The following is a 20501-nucleotide window of genomic DNA, read 5'->3' on the forward strand; positions in this document are numbered from 1 at the left end:
TTGTTATTTAATATTTTTTGTCATACTTGCAACAAACCAAGTAATAAATATTGGATTTTCAGCAACATTTTTTTTGACAAACTACTACGAAGCTTTTTAAGAAGCTATATACACCTTGCTGCGATAATTTATTACCAGCTTAACAGATAACTTTGAGGTTAAGCTGTAAAATTGCCAGAGTTCTACTATAAGTTCTGCAAATGTTCCATTTCCGACCAGATGACATGCAACGTTTCAGCTTTAGCAAATGTTGTGTAACTCTTACGTACTATGCACTCAAAATACACCGGAAGTATTACGACATCGCGTCAACAGAACACATCGGGTCTCATAACGGCATTCTTAGCAAACTATTGCTATTTTTGGAAACAAAGATCAGCTTTTTCCGAAAGATTCAGCAACTCTATTGTTCGTAGCTTCATCTCCCTATCGCTTTGGGTTGGATGTACACTTTCACAGTTTCACTCAGATCTAAATAACCTTGGTGAGATGTGGTAAAATTTTCAGCGCAGCGAATAATTCTGTCAATGCCGGTCACAGCATATTCGTTACTACTATTCAGCTCCTCCTTGATGTCAGTCGGATGAGCTTGCACCACTGTTAGTTTTACATGACACGGTTCTATAGAAAAGAGAGAGAAAGAGTTCACTTACGGTATCAGCTGCTGAACAGATTTTCACATGAAAAAAAATTGTACAACTAGTCTATAGTAGAGTGGATGACAAGTTGAAAGAGATCACTACGCTTGTTCAATGTCTCTGCTAGGACGTACCATTGATATTACTCGCCATCACCTCCTACTTTTCTATTGATAGATCAGAAAACTCCAATTTCTCATGGTGGGAGCTTAAAAAAGGGGGTACGTGGCCACATAGATTTAAATTTAGAATTTTCAGATTCTAAGAGAATTTAGGGGGTTTCGGGGTCAAATTTTAGAAAAAAACGTGTAAAAAATGTCCCATACTTTAGGAGAACTTGTCAAAATTATAGGATGAAGTCTTCCTTTTTTTATCAATTTATCAACTACGATTTTTATTTCAAATTCCAGTCACTATGTAAGTAATTCATCAGTCCTGATGCAAAATACACATATGCTCAATTTTTGTCACATAAAACCTAATAACAAAGAGTTACTATTAACGACCATAAACAATCTTAGGAGGAATCAATTTTTAGGGTACAAACTTTGGTTATTTAAAAAATTTTAGAACTGTTTTTTTAAATTTATTTTAAAGGTTTTAGGTGTGAACACCCCGCAGTGGGTGCCAACTGGTATTCAGTTTGATAACATTGACACGTCTTACGTCCGAAGGTATATATATAAAGGCTTCAAAATTTCCAACATAAAAAATCTCAATAAACGCGCCAATTTTTTACCTGTCCAAGTTTGATGACTCAAAAACACCTTACAAACCAGACGACGCTTCAATGTGTTGATACTTTTAAAATCTGAGAGATTAGGCTTATGTAAATGGACCTTTAAATCAGGATATATCAGCTATAACAATAAAAAGATCGAGTCAACATAAAGAAATTCCATACTACTCGTATAAAACCAATAATATAAATTAACTGCTCGTTGAACATGGGTATGTAGTGTGGTGTTATGGCAGCCAATGGTCTCTTTTTAGAAATAGCTACGAAAACACTGGGATCTGAACAATGTGTTACCTAATCTAAAGGTCTTACATTTTCATATCATGATGGGGACTCCTTAGTCATAATATCTGCCACTTTAGTTTGAAAACCAATTCGTTAGACAAACTTCTGCTCCCAAAAGACTTAACACCCACCCTATTTAAAGTTGGTTGCGAAAAAAACCGCCATTGACGGTAGGGTAAAAAATAAAATAAAATTACGGGGTAAAGACAGACCACCCATAGACAGACCATTCAGAGCGGAAAACATTAATGATAGCAAATCAGGAAATGAAAAATACTTTGCGCAAGGCATTTACGTCATAAAGTGAAAAAACATCGTTAAAGAAACAACACCTCTCATGGAGATACTGATTATGATGAGGATAAAAAAGCAAGCCTACCTTGATGTAAACATTCGCCAAGTCTTGAACATTTTCCAACGATGCGACGACGTCCACGCTCAGTATCAAACCTGCACTGAATCTCAACGGATTGTCAACGTTGTGCTTCGGCTCAATCACCCTAACAGTGGCTTGACGTAATCTATTCTCAATTTTTATATCGATAGGGTAAGTGAGAAAAAACTGCTGCAAAACAGTCACAAGTGTCGAAACAGCCGACAAGTTTTCTTCCACCGACTCTTGAAGTTTAAAAATATCGGCAAGTCGGTTGTTTTTAAAAGTTGCTGACGTGGCGTTCACATGCTCTTTAAATTTGTACAGTCGTTGCAGGAAGATTTCCCACAACTTCAAATCGATAATTCGGTTCTGCTGCAATTTACTAGCGGTGCGCAACTCGAGAAGAACGGATAAACTGTGTGCCAGGATGCGAAGCTAAAAAACAAAACGTTCTGCAATCTAATCATGTTTGATTAGAAATTTTTAAAGGGAGATGCTTGGTTCACATTCAAGCCCAATACTCCTCGACATTGCTGGGGTAAATCAGCTTTATACTATAAATGGTCAAACTAAACCAAGCTAATTTCTAGCGTTCGAAGAACAAAACTGTTTTTTACCCTAACAGAATTCTGGCAGATGTTTGAAGTAATTCTAAGGCTGTTTAAACTATTCAAAAAACTGTATCTGTTCTGAAAATATTCGCAGACTTGTAAACAACTTTTTAGCTCTGTAAATATCCATCCAGCATCATTTTATACCTCGGGATCCCTTTAAAATAAAGTTGCACCTGGCGTCGATTGCATTTCGATAGAAGTGTGCAGGGCGGTAATTCTAGAAAAGTGGGACACAGGAGGGGCTTTATTTCTGACCAGGGTTGATATAAAAAAGGCGTATTGAAATAAAAAGGGCGTTAATATACAAATTCTTAATATTTATTTCTTATGTGGAAAACAGCTAGTTTGGAATGACGCAATTACGCTGATATAAAGAAGTAAAAGTATAAAAGAAGTTTTTTGGGGGCTGGCAAAGTAAAATAAAAACCTACCGCCTTGACAGTGAAGAGGTTTTCCGTGCTCAGCCCCGAGAATATGAATTCCAGTTTATACGACAACTTTAACAAATCGTTCACGTCATTTTGTAACGAACTGCACTCATTGGTTGCCAACGCGGCAGGTATCGACCATGCTCTGTCGGTTCTGCATTTTCTTAACAACTGCTGGCACTGCAGAAAAATTGAAAAGAATTCGGCAGCCGGTGCAAATGCTTGGTGCATTTTCTTCAAGTGTTGCAAGTCGCTGATACACGTTTTTAAAAGTTTGTTTACATTAGGTAAGTTGGTGTCGAGAATAGAGTAAATTTTCTTAACAGTTGCGAGGAAGAAACCGTTCACAATAGTGTAACCAGAGCCTAAAAAAATATACCGATAGGGAAATGATTAATGACATTTAGGAGAATTTAGGACGATTTTAGCTGGTTTTTTAAGGAAATTTTCCCGATTAACAGGGAATTTAAAAGAGTGAAAGTGTAACTAGAATAACAAGAATCGAGGATGTCAAAGGAATGGAACATTTGAAAGACAAATTGGATCCAGCAGATTTCCATTATAAAATGTTTGCCAAAGGGACACTTTTAGAAGTTTTTATAAAACATCAGGAAGTTTTAGGATTTTTAGGACTATTTAGGCTTTTAATCTTTTATGAATTTATTATGAAAAAGTAGTGATCTGTTTTCGTTTAGCAGATTAATGTGTATAAGAAACTGCTAAAAAAGGTTAGGCGGAAGAAAAACAATTATTCGTCGACCGTTTTTTGTTTCTTTGAAATGACAAATCACATCCAGGTAGTTGACGACACCCAAAAATCAAATCAGCAACGAGATTCGAGGTTGCTAGCATACTATATTTTTTTTCTTTAAAAATATCTGAAAAAATATAATGAATGCACAAAACTTTCGAAAAATAGTTTTCAAATTTTACTTCAGCGAAAATTCCGACTGTTTAGTGAAATTCGTCGTCAATTATTATTTTTGTCAAAGATAATATTTCTTTAGTCCTAATTTTCACTACGCTAATTTTTGTTAATTTTCGGATTTTGAAAAAAGAAGTCGTGTCGACGCACGACATTTTTGTGTACATAAAACTTTAAAATACGGCGTTTTAATTTTGCATGCAATAATAATAAAAAACAACACATGATTCCAGAATAATTTTTCAAGTCCACTTGCGGCAACGCAAGACGGTGCAAAAAGTTTGTGTTCGACCCAAAATTAATGCTACATCTGCGGTAAACCGAAAGTGAGTATGCCTCATTCAGCAGTACTTGAATGTTAGAATATACAGAAGAACTTTTTTTTAATGCAAATTTAGCTTTAACTGGCAGCCCGAAAATTTTGATTAAAGAGTATTTTGACTGCTCAAGTGATTTTAATCTAAAGCGTTCAACAAATAAGGGGAAAAATCGCCAGTGGAAAACCGGCTTTAATTAGAGCGTAAAAGTTGTTCAAATAATCAAGGAAAAAACCTGCAGTGGAAAACCATCTTTAATTAGAAAAATCGCCAGCGGAAAAGTGTAAAAGCTGTATAAATAATGGATGAAAAAATGGCCACTGAAAAACCAGCTTTAATTACAGTGTACAAAAATAATGCAAGCTCCAAACAAACCTGTACTTGTTGAGACACGTTTTGTGGCCTGCATGTGTGGTAGTTCTGGTACAAATTGAGGTAAAGTATCCCTCAAGTAATCGTAATGTTTCGACAGATACTGTGGTAGTAGTGATCGTAGAGACGGTAGTTGGACTGTTGCGTTACAGATGAGAGTCGTAACTGCGATATGTACAGGATCATCTATGTTTGGTTCAGGTACTGCGTAATACGGATGCGTCACAAGAAGTTCGGGAACTAGGGACGACACGAAAAACGGGTGGCGCAAACCGAGTTCTTTCATGCAACTAAAAATAATCGGATACCGTCCAGATTAGTTTCATATAAACATTGTATAACATGAGAGTGACGTTATTTATTAACCAATAGCACAGTGGATGGTCTAGTTAAAGATAATTTTAGGGATAAACAATGCTCATAGTCATGTGATTCCATGACGAGAATCGCAGCATCATACAAGGAAATGACGAGGGAGAGCAGAGATGATAAAATCGATACGGAGCTTTATTTAGTCAGCAATTAACCAAAAACAACAGAAGTGTATCCCATTATGAATGTAGCATAATTTCGCATACAGGATATATTTGTGATAAATGAACTTTAAGAAATAAATTGCTAGCTCTAAAGCTCCTACGGTTCGAAAGGTTCGCCAGCTATAACACACACGGTCATCATGGTTTAAATTACTTTAGAAAGTTACCTGTTCATACAGTAAGTATACCACACATAAACTTAGTTTACGAATAATACTACCTCCATATCGACTCGCAGTCTCTTGGGTACTTCTTTAGGTTGGCAAGTAACGCTAAAACGGTCGCAAAAAGACATGCTTGCGTAGACAAGGTACAGTGGCCTAGCAAATCCCGTACAGAATCGCGGACAACTTGGTTGAAGTCATTTAAGCATTCCAGTATAGTGTCCAACTGGTCTTCTCTCAAATCAACATATTGGTGGATCTTGATTAAGCTATTTATAGAATTCAAACGGACACTTTCGATCTCGTCGTTAAACATATCAACCAGAAAATCCGTTGACATATAAGCGAATGCAGCATTCTGATTGGCTAACTCGCATAGGGAGTCAACACCAGCTGTTCGAACCTCCATGAATTCGTCTTCTAACGCTCTCACAAACACACCGCAAGAGCCTGTGTTCATTAACTTGATTTCTTCCTTTTCTAGTTCATTTTGGCTGGGATTGTTATCTCCCCATGTTTTCCCTGTGCTCCACTGACCACCCCCACCACCGTCCTCTCCACGAAAACGTTCCAGTTGGCGCTGGTTGAAACTCTTCGTTTTCTATAAAGACGAACTTGTATTATATTTCACAATATAATTGTATCTAATACGCAATAAATAAAGTGTGAAACAAGAGCAATGCAAGAAATATGCAAGTAATGGTCGTGGATCGACATCTTTTACATTTTTTTATAATAGCTTATAACAAAACGTGTTGCTTCATTTATGCGTATATAAGTTTCTCGTAGAAATCTTAATCTGCTGCTACTTAACCCCTATTTGGTATGGGAGATTTAGGCCCTGACAGTATAGGGGGAGGGGTGATACAGGGCCCACTGTCCATAAATTATGTGACAAAAAAATGGATTTTTTTGTGTGACCTCGTCAGCAAGTTTAAAATATGAAAAAATACCATTATACCTATCAAAATCACGTTTGACATGTTTCAGGAATATTAAAAAAACTCAGCTAAAAATTTTCATTTAAAATCGTACTGAAACTCTCATGTACATTATGAACATTAGATCGGAATACACAGAACTTTCCATTTTAGATTTTTTATGGCGGTTTTGACCAAATAGGGTTAAAAAAATATAATATTAAAATTAGAATTTGCCATTGGCACTTTATTGCCCCATCACCTACCCCTTCTGATACTAAATAAAGGGTTAAAAATTGCTAACCCAATGAAACAGCCACCCTCGATTGCAACGTTTGATTTAAGAAAGGAAGACGTTATAGAAAACAATCGATTGAGTTACCTTTCCTTTCGACATGAGCTTCTTGTCAAGTGTTTGTTCTAAAACATGAAAACTAACATCGTGTAAAGAGCCCAGCAAGCCAACAGCTTCTGCGCGAACATTCATGGAGCTATCGTTCACCATGTTGCAGATCTTGATAAATGCATCATCAAGTAGCCGAATGTCTTCATCGTCTGCGTAGGGATGTGGAATCATCCTGAAAAACAACAACATTTTTTAGATCTGTGGATTTACAATGTATTGCTACATAATTTTATGTGTAGTTTAATCAGTGAGATTAAGAGTTATCTAATTCATTAATTAAGTTCTAATTCAGTTTGTTTTGATGACTTTAGTTTGTGAGCTTTTCTGCTTAGGGTTAATTTCCAAAAACAGGTTTAAAGATATTAAAAACATAATCATCATCACACAACTATAACAGGAACATTGTAAAGAATGTACAAACTTTAAACGGAGTAGACAATGATACTTCATAAAAAAATATTAGGTTGGGTATATAATATATAGAATATAGGCTGGATACTTATTTTTATTGAAAGATTTTGGTGTAAACCCGGCGTGCATAGATAATTCAGGCACTTTTGCACATTCAATAACTGGCGCCCTTTCTGCAAATGTCTATCCTATGTCTACAGTACACGGAGCTTATCAAGGTGTCCATAAATTTAACCCCGAAATTTTAGATTATAGGAGAATTTAGAACGATTTTGAGTCACATTTTAAGAGAAAACGCTTAAAAAATGTGTAAAACTATTCCACATATATTGCGAGATTTTACCAAAATTTCAAGAGAAAATAAATAGTTACTAAATCAAGTTATAAGTTAAACGTATGCTCAATTTTTTATCACATAAAACGCAGAACAAAATGGGAAAAATGAAGTCATCATAAACAATTTTAGAAGATTTAAGGAGAAATTAAAATTTTAGGTCATTTAAGAGATTTTAGGAAGGCCTTTATTATGTCAGGTTATGTAGGAGGTATAGGCACTCCTCTTATTAGCATCTTTGTAATGCTTCTTAATGGTGAGGCACTTAACCAATTGCATTTTTGGTGAGAACCTGGTTTATAAGTGGGTGCCTCTGCACACTCTAAAACAACACTTGAGCGTATGAATAAGAAGCATTTTGCCAAGTTAGAACTATACACACACACTATAACTCATCGTGAATTCTAAAGGCCATAAGCATTACCTCTCTGGAAAGATGTTGCTAAATACCCAAACTAACTTCACAGCTGCCAGCCGCACATTTTCAAAATCATCATTTAATGCATCACAGACTTTACCATACACACTCATCTCTAATGCTCGGTTTCTTTGATGAAGTGTCAACTGAATTAAATAATTTATTATATATCAGAAAATTTTGCGATTTAAAAAAATGCATTTTGCGAGAATTGATTTTTTTGTAATTAAAAGTAATAAAACGTGCAATTTCTGAGTTGAAAATTCTCCTTAAAGACATCACATTACATCAGAACGATCAGTTATAGAACTGGAGAATATTGCAGAATATTCATTTTTCGAGATTCAAATTATTTATAAAATTTTGCAATTCAAAACTTTAAAAGTTTTGCAGAATTTATTTTCTTGGTTTGTAAAAAAAAGATATTGTGTGGAGTCAGGTATTTTAGAAAAAAACATGAAAATTCCTGACAATCAGGTATATCGTATATGATGTTATGTAAAAGTTTACATAAAGTTTTGCATTAAATTGGTTTTTCATGAAAAGCATGGCTGGTAATGAAGTTTAAAAAGTTAAACTGAGAGAGGCTATTACAGTATTATATAAAAAACACTAAAAGATAAATAACAATTACCAAGGATTGGTATACAGCAGTGCGCACTCGTGGATCTTGATCTGATGAAAATTCATTATACAATTCCATCACGTCAACAACACGTCCACTGGAAATTTTAATTGGCTCATTTGGACAAATCCGACCAATGAGGAGAAGACATGCACACCGGACATCCTGATGACTATCGTCCAACCGCTAAAAAGAAGTATGGATTGACTTGTGTTTTCTCCTTACACGTAAACTTTGCAGGAAATATAGTTCACAACTGTTGGAAAGACATTTTGCTGCTATTGTTATTGGAGTGTGCAACATAAGGACTTCGAAGGCCTATTGCTTATCAAAATGTTAATAGTCAAATGCTTTATAGATAGGCACATACAATAATGGCCAATTTCTTTAAACACATAGAGTTGTTCACATAAAAAATTTAAATTTATATGTTTATTTAATCATACCTTAACAGAAGCTTTTAGCACTTTTTGCACAATGTCAGCTTTTAACGATATCAAAGTTATGGTTAGCGATAAAGTTTTAAAGATCTGGGTAATCACCACATGATTTCCTAAAGCAACAGAGAAACAAAAAATCATTTTTGCCCTCAAACTGTCGTTTTTTAAAGCATACACGGCATAAAACAAGTAAGATCATTTATACATTCATAATTATATTGTAAAAGATCTAATGCCAAATCCGTGACTATAATAATTTGTCAAGATAAACTAACCCTAAACAAACTAAAAGAACTGCTAAAACGACAAATACAAGATATAATATAGAATGGCATCAAAGTATTAGCCAAGCTTGACAGGGCAAAATGTGTCATGTCTGGAAGTAGCAGATTTTATATGAATTCTAGCACAGGTTATAGAAATTTACAAGATAAAAGAGAAAATTCAAAGCAGAGTATAAAAAGCATGTTTTAAAAAAAATTATATGGAAAGTATTATGTACAATCGAAACAAAAGGATAGTTCACTAGCAGTTAACCGAAAATATTTTTGGGAATACAATGTTTGTGTCTGAAGCTATTGCAATTCAGCATATTAAGCGTCAGAAAATATATGCCATCAGTATTTCCAACTTATTACTAGAACACCGCTGCAGTTTTGTAACTCAATTCTGCAAAATTTCCAAACATTGTTTTGAGTAAGACAAAACATGTTGGCATACTCGATACTTTCATTAGCAATTATGTTTCCACACATTTTATAACAACAAATTTTTAGCGGTCTTACTTTACATAACACCTTGTCACAATGTAGTCTTTTAATTAAGCGTATATTTAATTTTGTTAGTGAAATACAAGTTTTTTTTGTTTCAGCTAACCACAATTTAAAGCAAAAACAGGAAAGTAATGTCTTTTAAGTAAAGTCCCACATTGCACAATTCCTAAATAACTGCTGCCACAAGCTTATATGTATTATAAAAATATGTCGGCAATCATGTTGGTGTTGACAAGAATTACAAAGCTGTGTTTTGGAAAAGTGCAGTAACTATGTTTGAAGGCAATATTGCCTACTCTTATAAATTATGGGGAAATGCAGATTGCCTTTATGTGGGAATACTGCAAAATATAGTTAATCAATATAATATAATATAAAATACCTTCTTTATGCAGGGAATCCAGTATTTCTTCAACAATAAGCAACTTGTTCGCACCAGGGATACGACAAACTTCTCCCATTAACTCCACAGCTTTTGCTCTCAAAGCATGATCACTTTCCTTTTTAGCTAATTCCTTGAATAAGCGCATAAGTTGCTCACATTCTTCAGGAGTTACTTGAGTTAATCGTAATTGTCGAAAAAACATCAATAAATACTTTAGTTTCTCTTTTGCATTTTTTGATTCGTAGATATCTATAGTTAGCTTTTGAATAATAGTTTGGTGCTTTATTCGTAACTTCAATGGAGGAGCTGCAAAATGTGACGGCAATGCTTCCACAACAGTCGAAGTCCCTGTCAGCATGTCAGTGGTTGCACTTCTTTTTGTCCCCATAATTGTATGTATCTATCTAAAAATATAGGGTGTACTGTGTGAAATGTCAAGTATACAAAGCAAAACTAGATCCCAATTCATCAAGAGTGATTCATTTCCAGATAGATGAAAGACAAAAAATATGGCAGACATAGAAAATACAAGACCACAGCATTAAAAACAAAGCAGAATTGTGTTAATATTATTACCCCAGCCCTCAAAAAAGCATTGGCAACTTGGCTATTGCCATCACAATTGATGACAGGGTTTCAGGTCAGTCTTAAATCTCAAAGTCTTAAAATTCAACTGTATTTTGATATAATGTAGACAAGAAGTGCTTCATGCTGCAAAAATCGTGTTTAAGGTTACTATAAAGGAAAGAACTCACTTGATGAGTAGTCTCAGAAAAACCCTTATAATTTATCAATACTTTTATATTATTATTTTTTTTTTCTCAACGCTAGATGAAAGAATTATTTGATGGTGTTATTTTTGTGAGATGTTAATTTTCCAAAAAGAAAATACAATGAAATAAACACACACCTTTTTTTCCACTGTACATTTTAAAATGGCTTCTTTTTCCGAATGTGTGGTCCCACACTTCTTGTTTTTGCACCATTACATTCAGAATAAATTAAATTCATTAAAAAAAATGCATATTTTTTTTTTCTGTTGTAATACTTCGCTAACCAGTAAATTATACAAGAAAATCCGAGAACCTTTTGTGCATAATTTATTCAGCTTTCCATTACCGAAAATTTCAATGAGTCTATAGGAAGCTTTCGGAAAAAGAGACCACAAACATAAAGGCATGCATGCAAAAATTTACTACAAGATATTTGTTTTTAAAGATTTTCATAGGTGTTATAAAAATGTGTGAACTGAGTACGTGGAAAGATGATGATGCTTTTTTTTTCTTCATGCTAAATATGCGTGCACACCTTTAGAATTATTAATTGACAGAAGTCAGGTTACAAGAGACAGTTCATATGCATACTTCTTAACTTTGATTTTTATGATTTTTTATATGACAACATTTATATATATATATATCGATGGTGAAATTAAACTATCTAAAATATATAAAAAATGCATATTTTTATACGGGAGTTCCATATCATGCATAATGTTTACAAAAAATGTGCTAAACTCATGAACTCTTGAAAAAAGGGATGATTGAAATATTTTCATGGAATATAAAATTTGTTTTTTACAGTAACCTTAAAGGAAATACTATAAAACCATGAAAAAAATTCAAGAACCAAAACAGTGGTGCACTAAATAGCCTTTGTTACAACAATATATGGCAGTGTACAAGACAGTATATCAGGCAGTTCTCAGGAGACGCCAAATTGTATTATCATCCTACTTCATAACAATGCATGTGGAAAAATCCACTAAGGTATAGGAGAACGATGAAAGAGAATGATTACTTGAGTTTTGATGACGTCAATTTGCTAAGGAAGAATTTTGCCGAAAGAAATTTTTATGGGACTTATTTTTGTCATTAAAAACCCTAAATTGATAAAAAATTTCACAACTTGTTTTTGCAGTTCGAAGTTCTCCTCCATGAAACTAAAGTATATGTTCATGCGTTATTAGTAAGATTTTACGCATTTTCTTTTTTATATTCAAAGTTTGTAACGTATAATTTTCTAAAAATTAATATGCAACATGCCACACTCAAGAATACCTTAAAGAAAAAAACTTTTGTAGTAATTTACCTTAATTTCAGTGAAACTTATCTCACCCTTGCCAGAACCTTGTCCCAGGGCTTGTTTGCTACGCTTTTTTTTTCATGTTAATATCACTCAGCATACAAAAAACCTACCTGTGTCTATACAACTCAGTCAGGGTTTATCTCACAATAAGGTAGAGAGTACTAAGTAGGCATTTTGTATTGCGTTTAAAATGCCGTTGACCAAGGAGCTTGGAGAGAAAGCTCAAATTGTATTGATCAGTACTCCAATACTTAGCAAAAGTTGCAAAGTATAATAATTTTTTTTGATAAAAGAAAAGTCTGCATCGTTTTATAGCTAATATTATTTTTGCTTGGAGGTATATAACCTTTAAACACAATTTTTAAACAAGGAAATATATATATGCACTCTTTTAATCAACTTTGTAAATCCAATTATATATAGAAGTAAAACATTAGATATTTGTTAATACTTTTTCACCTGCCCTGATTCTGCAATTTCAATAAAACTAATGTCTTTTTGAATTTAATTATTTTCTACTAGTTTATAAAGCCCTTGGAAAAATCCACTTAGGCAGAGGAAAAACTACAAAGAGCCGTCATTTAAATTTTGATGACGTCAGCACTGTAAAGTTCATATATAAAAAATATTTTTTTAGAAATTTGTTACCTCCGCGTAGCATTTATTGTGAAGGGCTTGACACTCAGATCAAAATAATGTATATATACTATGAGCATATACATTATAGGAAAAGTTAGGGAGATATATATATATTTATCTTTAAAAACCCAGGTTTAGGAAACCTACCCCAACTTGCCCCTGGTGATCCCTAGTTACTCACAAGGTAAAAAATGACTGACGTCACCACCTCGTTTTAAAGTTATTTAGCCTCACAATTTTAAGTGCAGTGGGCTTTATTAATTTAATAATAAGATATTGACGTTAGAGTGAGGCCGCACTGTAACGTCAGAAGATTTTACATTCCAGACACAGCGTTTTTGGGTATGAAAAAAGACGTACTCTCTGTATTATTATATTCTTGAAGTCGGGATGTTCTCCAATGGGGTACCAAGGGGCCTTTTCATGGTCAAACCTTCACAGTAGAAATCTTAATACACCTTTACGATAATTCAATTGTGCATGCGTTCGTACGGCTCTCTATTGTTTTACAATATCGGAAAAAAGGAGGTAAAAATTGTGCTTTTATGAGAGTTTGTTAGAGACGAAAGCGTGTTTTCTCCAGTTTTTTAACTTCCGTCGTATCAATTTCTTTCAAATTTTCAGGAAACGTTAATAATAATAAGATCATAAATAATAAGCAAAAACACAGATGGAGATGTCTCGGATTGGACAAACTCTAACAGAAAAGAAGAACTAGCTACAAAGTAGCTGTTAAAGAACAGCATGGTTTTCCTCAACTAGTATGATCAAATTCAGACCAACTAATATATTACAATTAAGTAGAAGTGGAGAACACACAAAATCATTTCAAACATTTAAAGAATATTGCAAAACAACCAAAAAGGGTCTAAAAAACAAATGGTGGTGGATCAACAGTTTACCACGTGTTAATTGCGGTTCCTAAAGTAAGTACTTATACCTTGTATGTTGAGAGGCTTAGCTAGCTTTGATTGCATTCAGTATTCAAGTGTCAACAAAGATGGCTACTAGCATCATTAAAGGATATACTTTAGAAACTCAATGCTCTTCCAAATCTAGAATGGTAGGCTAAGTGAAAAGGGTGGTCACAGGGCATGAACACTAGGGGCCCTCAAGGTAACTATAACCAATACTGTTCTAGATCCAGGCCCCTAAGATTGCCTTGCCTACCTCTAAAATGGGAGCAGCTAAGGTCAACTAATTTCCATCATCACATTTTGTTCGTACGCAGATGTTTCCACGAGATACGCCTTACTACGGGTAAGGATGGAAACACACGCATCTGGTTTGGACCCCCATGATACCAAACCTGACATCCCCCCTTTCCCCAAACTCAAGTATAGTTATGACATGAAACAAGAGAAATATATATACTTCTAACATCTGTCATTGTTGTTGTGTGCTTTCGTGTTGTTGCTTCAAAACCATAGCAATTAACTCGTCATTGATGAGTAAAATTTTATGAACCCGATCAAGACCCCACTGTTGCCCGCTCCTCAGACCGATATTTTATCATCAAGAAAGAGTCCTGGGGACGAGGTTGACTTCCACTACAGAAGTCTCACGAACAAGATAGAAATATTTCCCAATGAAAAAATAGGAAATAACAACAAAAACAAACAGCATGATTGACGTGAAGAGCATTAGACTCGCCGAGTTGTGGATGTGTAAAGTAGATAGGATCCAAATAAAAATATTTAAGTAAGATAAGAGACAAACAAAATTATTCTTTAACTTGCCGCGCTTAACCGACCTTATTTTTTTTCTAATTACTAAAACAGAAAAGACTTAAGAACTTCGACTAATAGTGTGACATCTTATTAACAAACATGTGCTATCGATAGCTGTGCACAATCTAATTAGCTGTGGAACACCAAGGAAGTTTAACCTTGGGAACGCACAGCTTCTAGTTTCGGCTAGAAGCTCGAGCAAAATCCTGATCTTCTGGGATTTAAGTCAGGATATGCGTATCTCGGACGCGGTTAGTAAAATTGAGGTTTAATCTGCCATTTTAAAGCGGTAGTAGCTAGATGCAGCGCGACTCAGAACCATCATATTTTTTCAAATACACTTCATCTCGGAGGTCACCCTCCATAAATGTTTTTTGAGGACAAGTTCGAAGGACGGGAGATAGAGGATAGATGAAACTAAATAAAAAACAATATATAAAAAACGCTTAGTAAAATCATAATCATAAGAAAGAGAAATACACTGTTTTGAATAAACATTAACACTTTCCACACTTCCATTTAACAGCCTCGTCATCGTTTTTAAATACTTTTAAAGGAATGGGCACACACTTTCTGTGATACCATTCCTCGCATTTACTGCAAACAGCCATGAACATCTTGTTGTCAGCTTCGGGGTCTCTAGTGAAAAATAGTCGACGACAAACACAATATATATAAACTCATACTGAAAATTAAAGTTTGTAATAGGCTGGTGTTGGTCTACGGCTTATCTTATGCTTATTTCGCCCGTCGATTTGCGCAAAAGATCTTGGAATATATACAACACCACATAACAATGGAACTAGTCTGAAATTGCTCAGATTTGTAGAAATTTTCTGCAGACCATAACTCAAAAGGTGTTCTACTGGACTAGCCTTCGACCCATAAAACAACGGTTTACTATCGCAGATATCTTTAGATTTTCGCCCATGGTATATCTCCCTGTCATCCTTTTTCAGGCGTCCTTGGCACAAAATAACAATTCGGCTACCAGTTTAAATAAAATATGCACATTATTATTAAGCTCACTGCTCAGTGACTAAACAGGAGGGTTCTACAATTTAGCCACCCTGTTTAATTTTTCCTCTGTAAAACAAGCACCAAGCATTAGTTATGCTACCTAAATTGCAAAGTCAACCTTTTGATGCCTTAATGAATTTCTTATCTTCAATGCTTTAACTGTGTTCTTGATGCTGTATATATTATATTGACATAAACTAGCTCTTGTGCAGGGATTTTCTTATATTAAAACATGCTTTTACTGGTACAACTTTTAACTTTTATTAGAAACATTATTTACTTAAAAAAATGATGTAACTTTTCTAATTCATTATATTTCAGTCTTGCGTTTCTGAAAAGTAATAAAAGCGATTTTTAGTAATTAGTCTAGCATTACCTGTTGCAAATGCTAGGCAAGCGAGGCTTGAGTTTTTACTTGTTTGCAATACGTTGATGATTAGAAATAGGCTTTGTGTATCCTCATTAACAAAAAACCCAGCTCCGTTTTAACATTGGTTCCACAGCTTCATAGCTATCTTGTTTACAATATATAATTGACTCTTGGTATCTCGGAAATGCACCATTTGAACAAAATGCTTTGTCCTGCCAGCATTTACAACCTTGCAAACTAAAAGTTGTTCCGCTACTTCGAACCGAGTTATCTCAAAAATCGAGCTATCTCGAACCTTTTGTCCAGTCCATCAAAAGTTAATGGGACTCAACGTGATACGTTTCCGAAATCGTAGCTACGCTTGTGTGAAAAAAACTCATATTCTAGGGTAAAAAGATCCTTGCTCCCAATGCTGCAGACGAAAAAATATATTTCAGACCTATCAATAAAAATTTTACAGGCGCAATAAATAACGCGTTTCAAGCTTCTATATTTATGTTTGTGCGAGCAATGTATAGAAATTACGAAAAAATATGTAAAAAAAAATTGAAGTAACAAAATTCCTTTGCCATTATAAACAATACGGAAATTGCTGTTTTAGCGTGGGAAACAATTTATTTATTAAAAACTGAACATCAGTCACGGGGGAGGGGGAAAGTCACTCTGCTCTCAATATTTTGCCAACCACTGGACCTAAGCCAATCAAACTTTGAAATTGTGTTGTCTATTTGCAAATTAAAATTGACCAAACAGAAAGGATTCAACATGGTTGGTGTTGCGAAATATGCAGAAACTGAACCAGCACAACATTGCTCAAAGAATATTCTTTTTTTTTTGTTTATAATACTTGCTAGTTTGGATACATTAACAAAAAACCTCCTTAAATAAATCAAATAGAATTTAAATTGAAAGTGTGGAGTTTGGGTTTTGTAACACAGTTTCCTGTTTGCCAACATTTAGAACGCAAAAAGTCAGAGTTTTATGAAATATCGGTCATTCTCACACAAAAAGCTACTAAGTTGATAAAAAAAATTCTGCCGTGATTGGTTTTTTGTCAGATTTTGCTGCAGTTCTCTCCCTTAAAAGGAAAGTCACCAAATTTTAATTTTAAACGGGCAAGTTTTGACATGAATACGGTTAAGGTATTAATCAAAGTCAAAGATTTCTCAGAGACGCTATATTCAAAAATAAATTTTTCCTAAAAAATACAACGATTTTAACACTTGATTATTTTTTGCAAATAGTGTACCCAGAAATATACATATCTGTGAGATTTATTCCTGCAAATCCGATTCAAAAAAATATTTTGTGACCGTACGCTTTTAAAGAAAATTTCATTGAGGAACAAAAAAATGAAAGTTTATGCTTTTATTTTAACGAATTTATTTTTGCGTATTTGGTGCCAAAATTTCTCCAACAAGCTAACACTACCATCTAAATTTAGAAAATTTACTTTTAAAATGTTTAGCTACCTAGCTATAGCTTAATGTAATATAAAATATCAAGCTAACATACATAGACGTTGGTTCTAATCACTTGCTACAAGCTAACCATATAAAACTTTTTATGCCTACTAAACTTTCTAAAAGTTGAGAAAGGACTGTTGTTGTTTTGATTTTACAAGTCTACTTTCTTATGCCTCTATTTTCTTTTTCATGTAAAACGCAGCACCAAGAGAAAGTCAGTGAAATTTAAACAAATGTTTAAACTGACAATGATACTATAAAGTAACTTCAAAAAGCTTTTGCCTGCCTGCCTGCCTGCCTGCCTGCCTGCCTGCCTGCCTGCCTGCCTGCCTGCCTGCCTGTCTGTCTGTCTGTCTGTCTGTCTGTCTGTCTGTCTGTCTGTCTGTCTGTCTGTCTGTCTGTCTGTCTGTCTGTCTGTCTGTCTGTACATTAACACATCTTTTATTTAGTAAAGCAATAGTACAATGTATCGACAGGCCAAAGATACAATAAAGTTACTTTTATTTTCTGTATAACACTTGTTTTGTATTAGTTTTCACATCTTGTCTGTAACCTCAATAGTTGTGAAATCTTTTCTTTGTCAGATGCATCACAAGCATAGTATGGCTCGATATATGCATCATCTAGTACAAATAAAAATATGTGATTACACTTTTTTAACATAAGATTTAACATAAAATGAAAATAAGATAGTAAAACGGAAATATTTGAAATGAAATTAGTTTGAAGCCAAGTTTGTTTTTAATAACTTCTAAAGTAATTCAGTGAATTAATGTATTTTCCAGAAACATTAAGGTATTCTATATATTTTCTAAAATCGTTGAAAAAGATTAAGTTAAAACAAAGAATCACACTTCCTAATGTGCAAAATTGGAGTGATTATTTTATACTGTTTGCTAGCTTTACTTAAAGGTAAACTACCAATATGTGTTCTTATGCAATAAAAACATTCTTACATGTTACAAAAACAACATGCCATATTTTTTAAAAAATCCCCAAAAAGGCATAATTATATTAACGATCGCCGCCATTGTCGAACAAAAGCTAACTTGGTTTATATATATTTTGTTGATTTGTGACATCAGACATAATTTACCGCAAGGTTCGAGAGGTGAAAAAGTTAATTTGAAGTTTCATTTTCAAGTCTAGCAAATTAAAGGAAGCACCTGTTGTCTTTCGAGATGTTTTGATACAAATTAACACAACAAATTTTATAATAAAGTTGTATACACGTAACATTTACTTTTTCTCAGTGATAACTTATTTCTAAAACTCCAAAACTATTTTTATAACTATGAAACATTATTTTACTCTGCTAAAGATATCTATATTATAATACCCGTATACGTCTGTCTGTCTGTCTGTCTGTCTGTCTGTCTGTCTGTCTGTCTGTCTGTCTGTCTGTCTGTCTGTCTGTCTGTCTGTCTGTCTGTCTGTCTGTCTGTCTGTCTGTCTGTACATTAACACATCTTTTATTTAGTAAAGCAATAGTACAATGTATCGACAGGCCAAAGATACAATAAAGTTACTTTTATTTTCTGTATAACACTTGTTTTGTATTAGTTTTCACATCTTGTCTGTAACCTCAATAGTTGTGAAATCTTTTCTTTGTCAGATGCATCACAAGCATAGTATGGCTCGATATATGCATCATCTAGTACAAATAAAAATATGTGATTACACTTTTTTAACATAAGATTTAACATAAAATGAAAATAAGATAGTAAAACGGAAATATTTGAAATGAAATTAGTTTGAAGCCAAGTTTGTTTTTAATAACTTCTAAAGTAATTCAGTGAATTAATGTATTTTCCAGAAACATTAAGGTATTCTATATATTTTCTAAAATCGTTGAAAAAGATTAAGTTAAAACAAAGAATCACACTTCCTAATGTGCAAAATTGGAGTGATTATTTTATACTGTTTGCTAGCTTTACTTAAAGGTAAACTACCAATATGTGTTCTTATGCAATAAAAACATTCTTACATGTTACAAAAACAACATGCCATATTTTTTAAAAAATCCCCAAAAAGGCATAATTATATTAACGATCGCCGCCATTGTCGAACAAAAGCTAACTTGGTTTATATATATTTTGTTGATTTGTGACATCAGACATAATTTACCGCAAGGTTCGAGAGGTGAAAAAGTTAATTTGAAGTTTCATTTTCAAGTCTAGCAAATTAAAGGAAGCACCTGTTGTCTTTCGAGATGTTTTGATACAAATTAACACAACAAATTTTATAATAAAGTTGTATACACGTAACATTTACTTTTTCTCAGTGATAACTTATTTCTAAAACTCCAAAACTATTTTTATAACTATGAAACATTATTTTACTCTGCTAAAGATATCTATATTATAATACCCGTATACGTCTGTCTGTCTGTCTGTCTGTCTGTCTGTCTGTCTGTCACGCAAAATGGTAGTTTAGCTGCGCAAGTAGCGAGAAGCACGCAATGCGGTATAAAAAGGACAGGCGAGCCCGTGGATTTTTCCACACGCTACCGACTAGTTTATTCCAAAATATAATAACTAAAATTACTCTTAGTCAATTACAGGACGCACAGTTTAGCATCTTCTCGCTATGTTTATTCAGAATGCGTTTGATTACGTCCACGCGGACTTACGTCACACAAGTTAGTATTTTACCGAACAACAAATCCAAATGGACACTGTCATTGCGGCGACCGTAGGACTACTTTGACCTGGAATATCTTGAGAACCAAAGCTCACAAATATCACAAAAATTAACATAATTTATATTCACATTATAATGAACATTTTAAGCACAATTTGTTATCAATCGTTAGGTGTTCTTTACGAAAGATTGTTTTTTACCCCGTTTCCTTTTTTTCAAATCAAAAATAAACGCTAAACATCAACTGTCTTTCTCCTTAACAGATCCCGGTCCAAAACGTGAGAAACGTAAGAAAGTAATATCCCAGTATCGTCATTTGCTGAAATTATATGCACTAGAAAATACCCTCCTGTAAAGCTTGTAAGGCAATTTTTAGGCATGTTTTCAAATCCCTGCCATATTGGTAACGTACCTTTCCTTGAAATAAAAACAAAGAGTT

General features: G+C 33.9%; 2 protein-coding genes across 9 annotated transcripts in view; both read right to left on the reverse strand.

Annotated features, from left to right (window-relative positions):
- Window positions 1-18028, reverse strand: LOC130636587 (integrator complex subunit 4-like). Of its 4 annotated transcripts, none has more exons than XM_057446351.1 (12): window positions 17918-18028; window positions 10104-10510; window positions 8955-9061; window positions 8518-8694; window positions 7890-8029; window positions 6697-6892; window positions 5451-5995; window positions 4698-4984; window positions 3084-3445; window positions 2042-2473; window positions 1378-1498; window positions 1-621 (listed from the first exon to the last, which is right to left on the reverse strand). In XM_057446351.1, the coding sequence occupies exons 2-12, from the start codon at window positions 10492-10494 to the stop codon at window positions 419-421; spliced, it is 2961 nt and encodes a 986-aa protein (XP_057302334.1). In that variant the 5' UTR covers window positions 10495-10510; window positions 17918-18028; the 3' UTR covers window positions 1-418. The 4 variants fall into 4 exon arrangements, with proteins under 4 accessions (XP_057302334.1, XP_057302336.1, XP_057302333.1 ...); XM_057446353.1 differs by lacking the exon at window positions 17918-18028 and adding an exon at window positions 13774-14153 and having other exon boundaries at window positions 10104-10506; XM_057446350.1 differs by lacking the exon at window positions 17918-18028 and adding an exon at window positions 13774-14153.
- Window positions 15000-20501, reverse strand: part of LOC130636590 (muscle, skeletal receptor tyrosine protein kinase-like) — a 16784-nt gene continuing 11282 nt past the window's right edge. For 4 of the 5 annotated variants that reach the window (XM_057446358.1, XM_057446356.1, XM_057446357.1 and 1 more), the window contains 2 exons: window positions 18949-19073; window positions 15000-18042 (listed from right to left, as the gene is read on the reverse strand). In XM_057446358.1, coding sequence (XP_057302341.1) covers window positions 18979-19073 — 95 coding nt within the window. In that variant the 3' untranslated portion in view covers window positions 15000-18042; window positions 18949-18978. The remainder of the gene's footprint in view (window positions 18043-18948; window positions 19074-20501) is intronic. The other variant, XM_057446360.1, reaches the window with a different exon arrangement.

Source organism: Hydractinia symbiolongicarpus, chromosome 3, assembly GCF_029227915.1.
Source record: "Hydractinia symbiolongicarpus strain clone_291-10 chromosome 3, HSymV2.1, whole genome shotgun sequence".
NCBI lineage: Eukaryota > Metazoa > Cnidaria > Hydrozoa > Anthoathecata > Hydractiniidae > Hydractinia > Hydractinia symbiolongicarpus.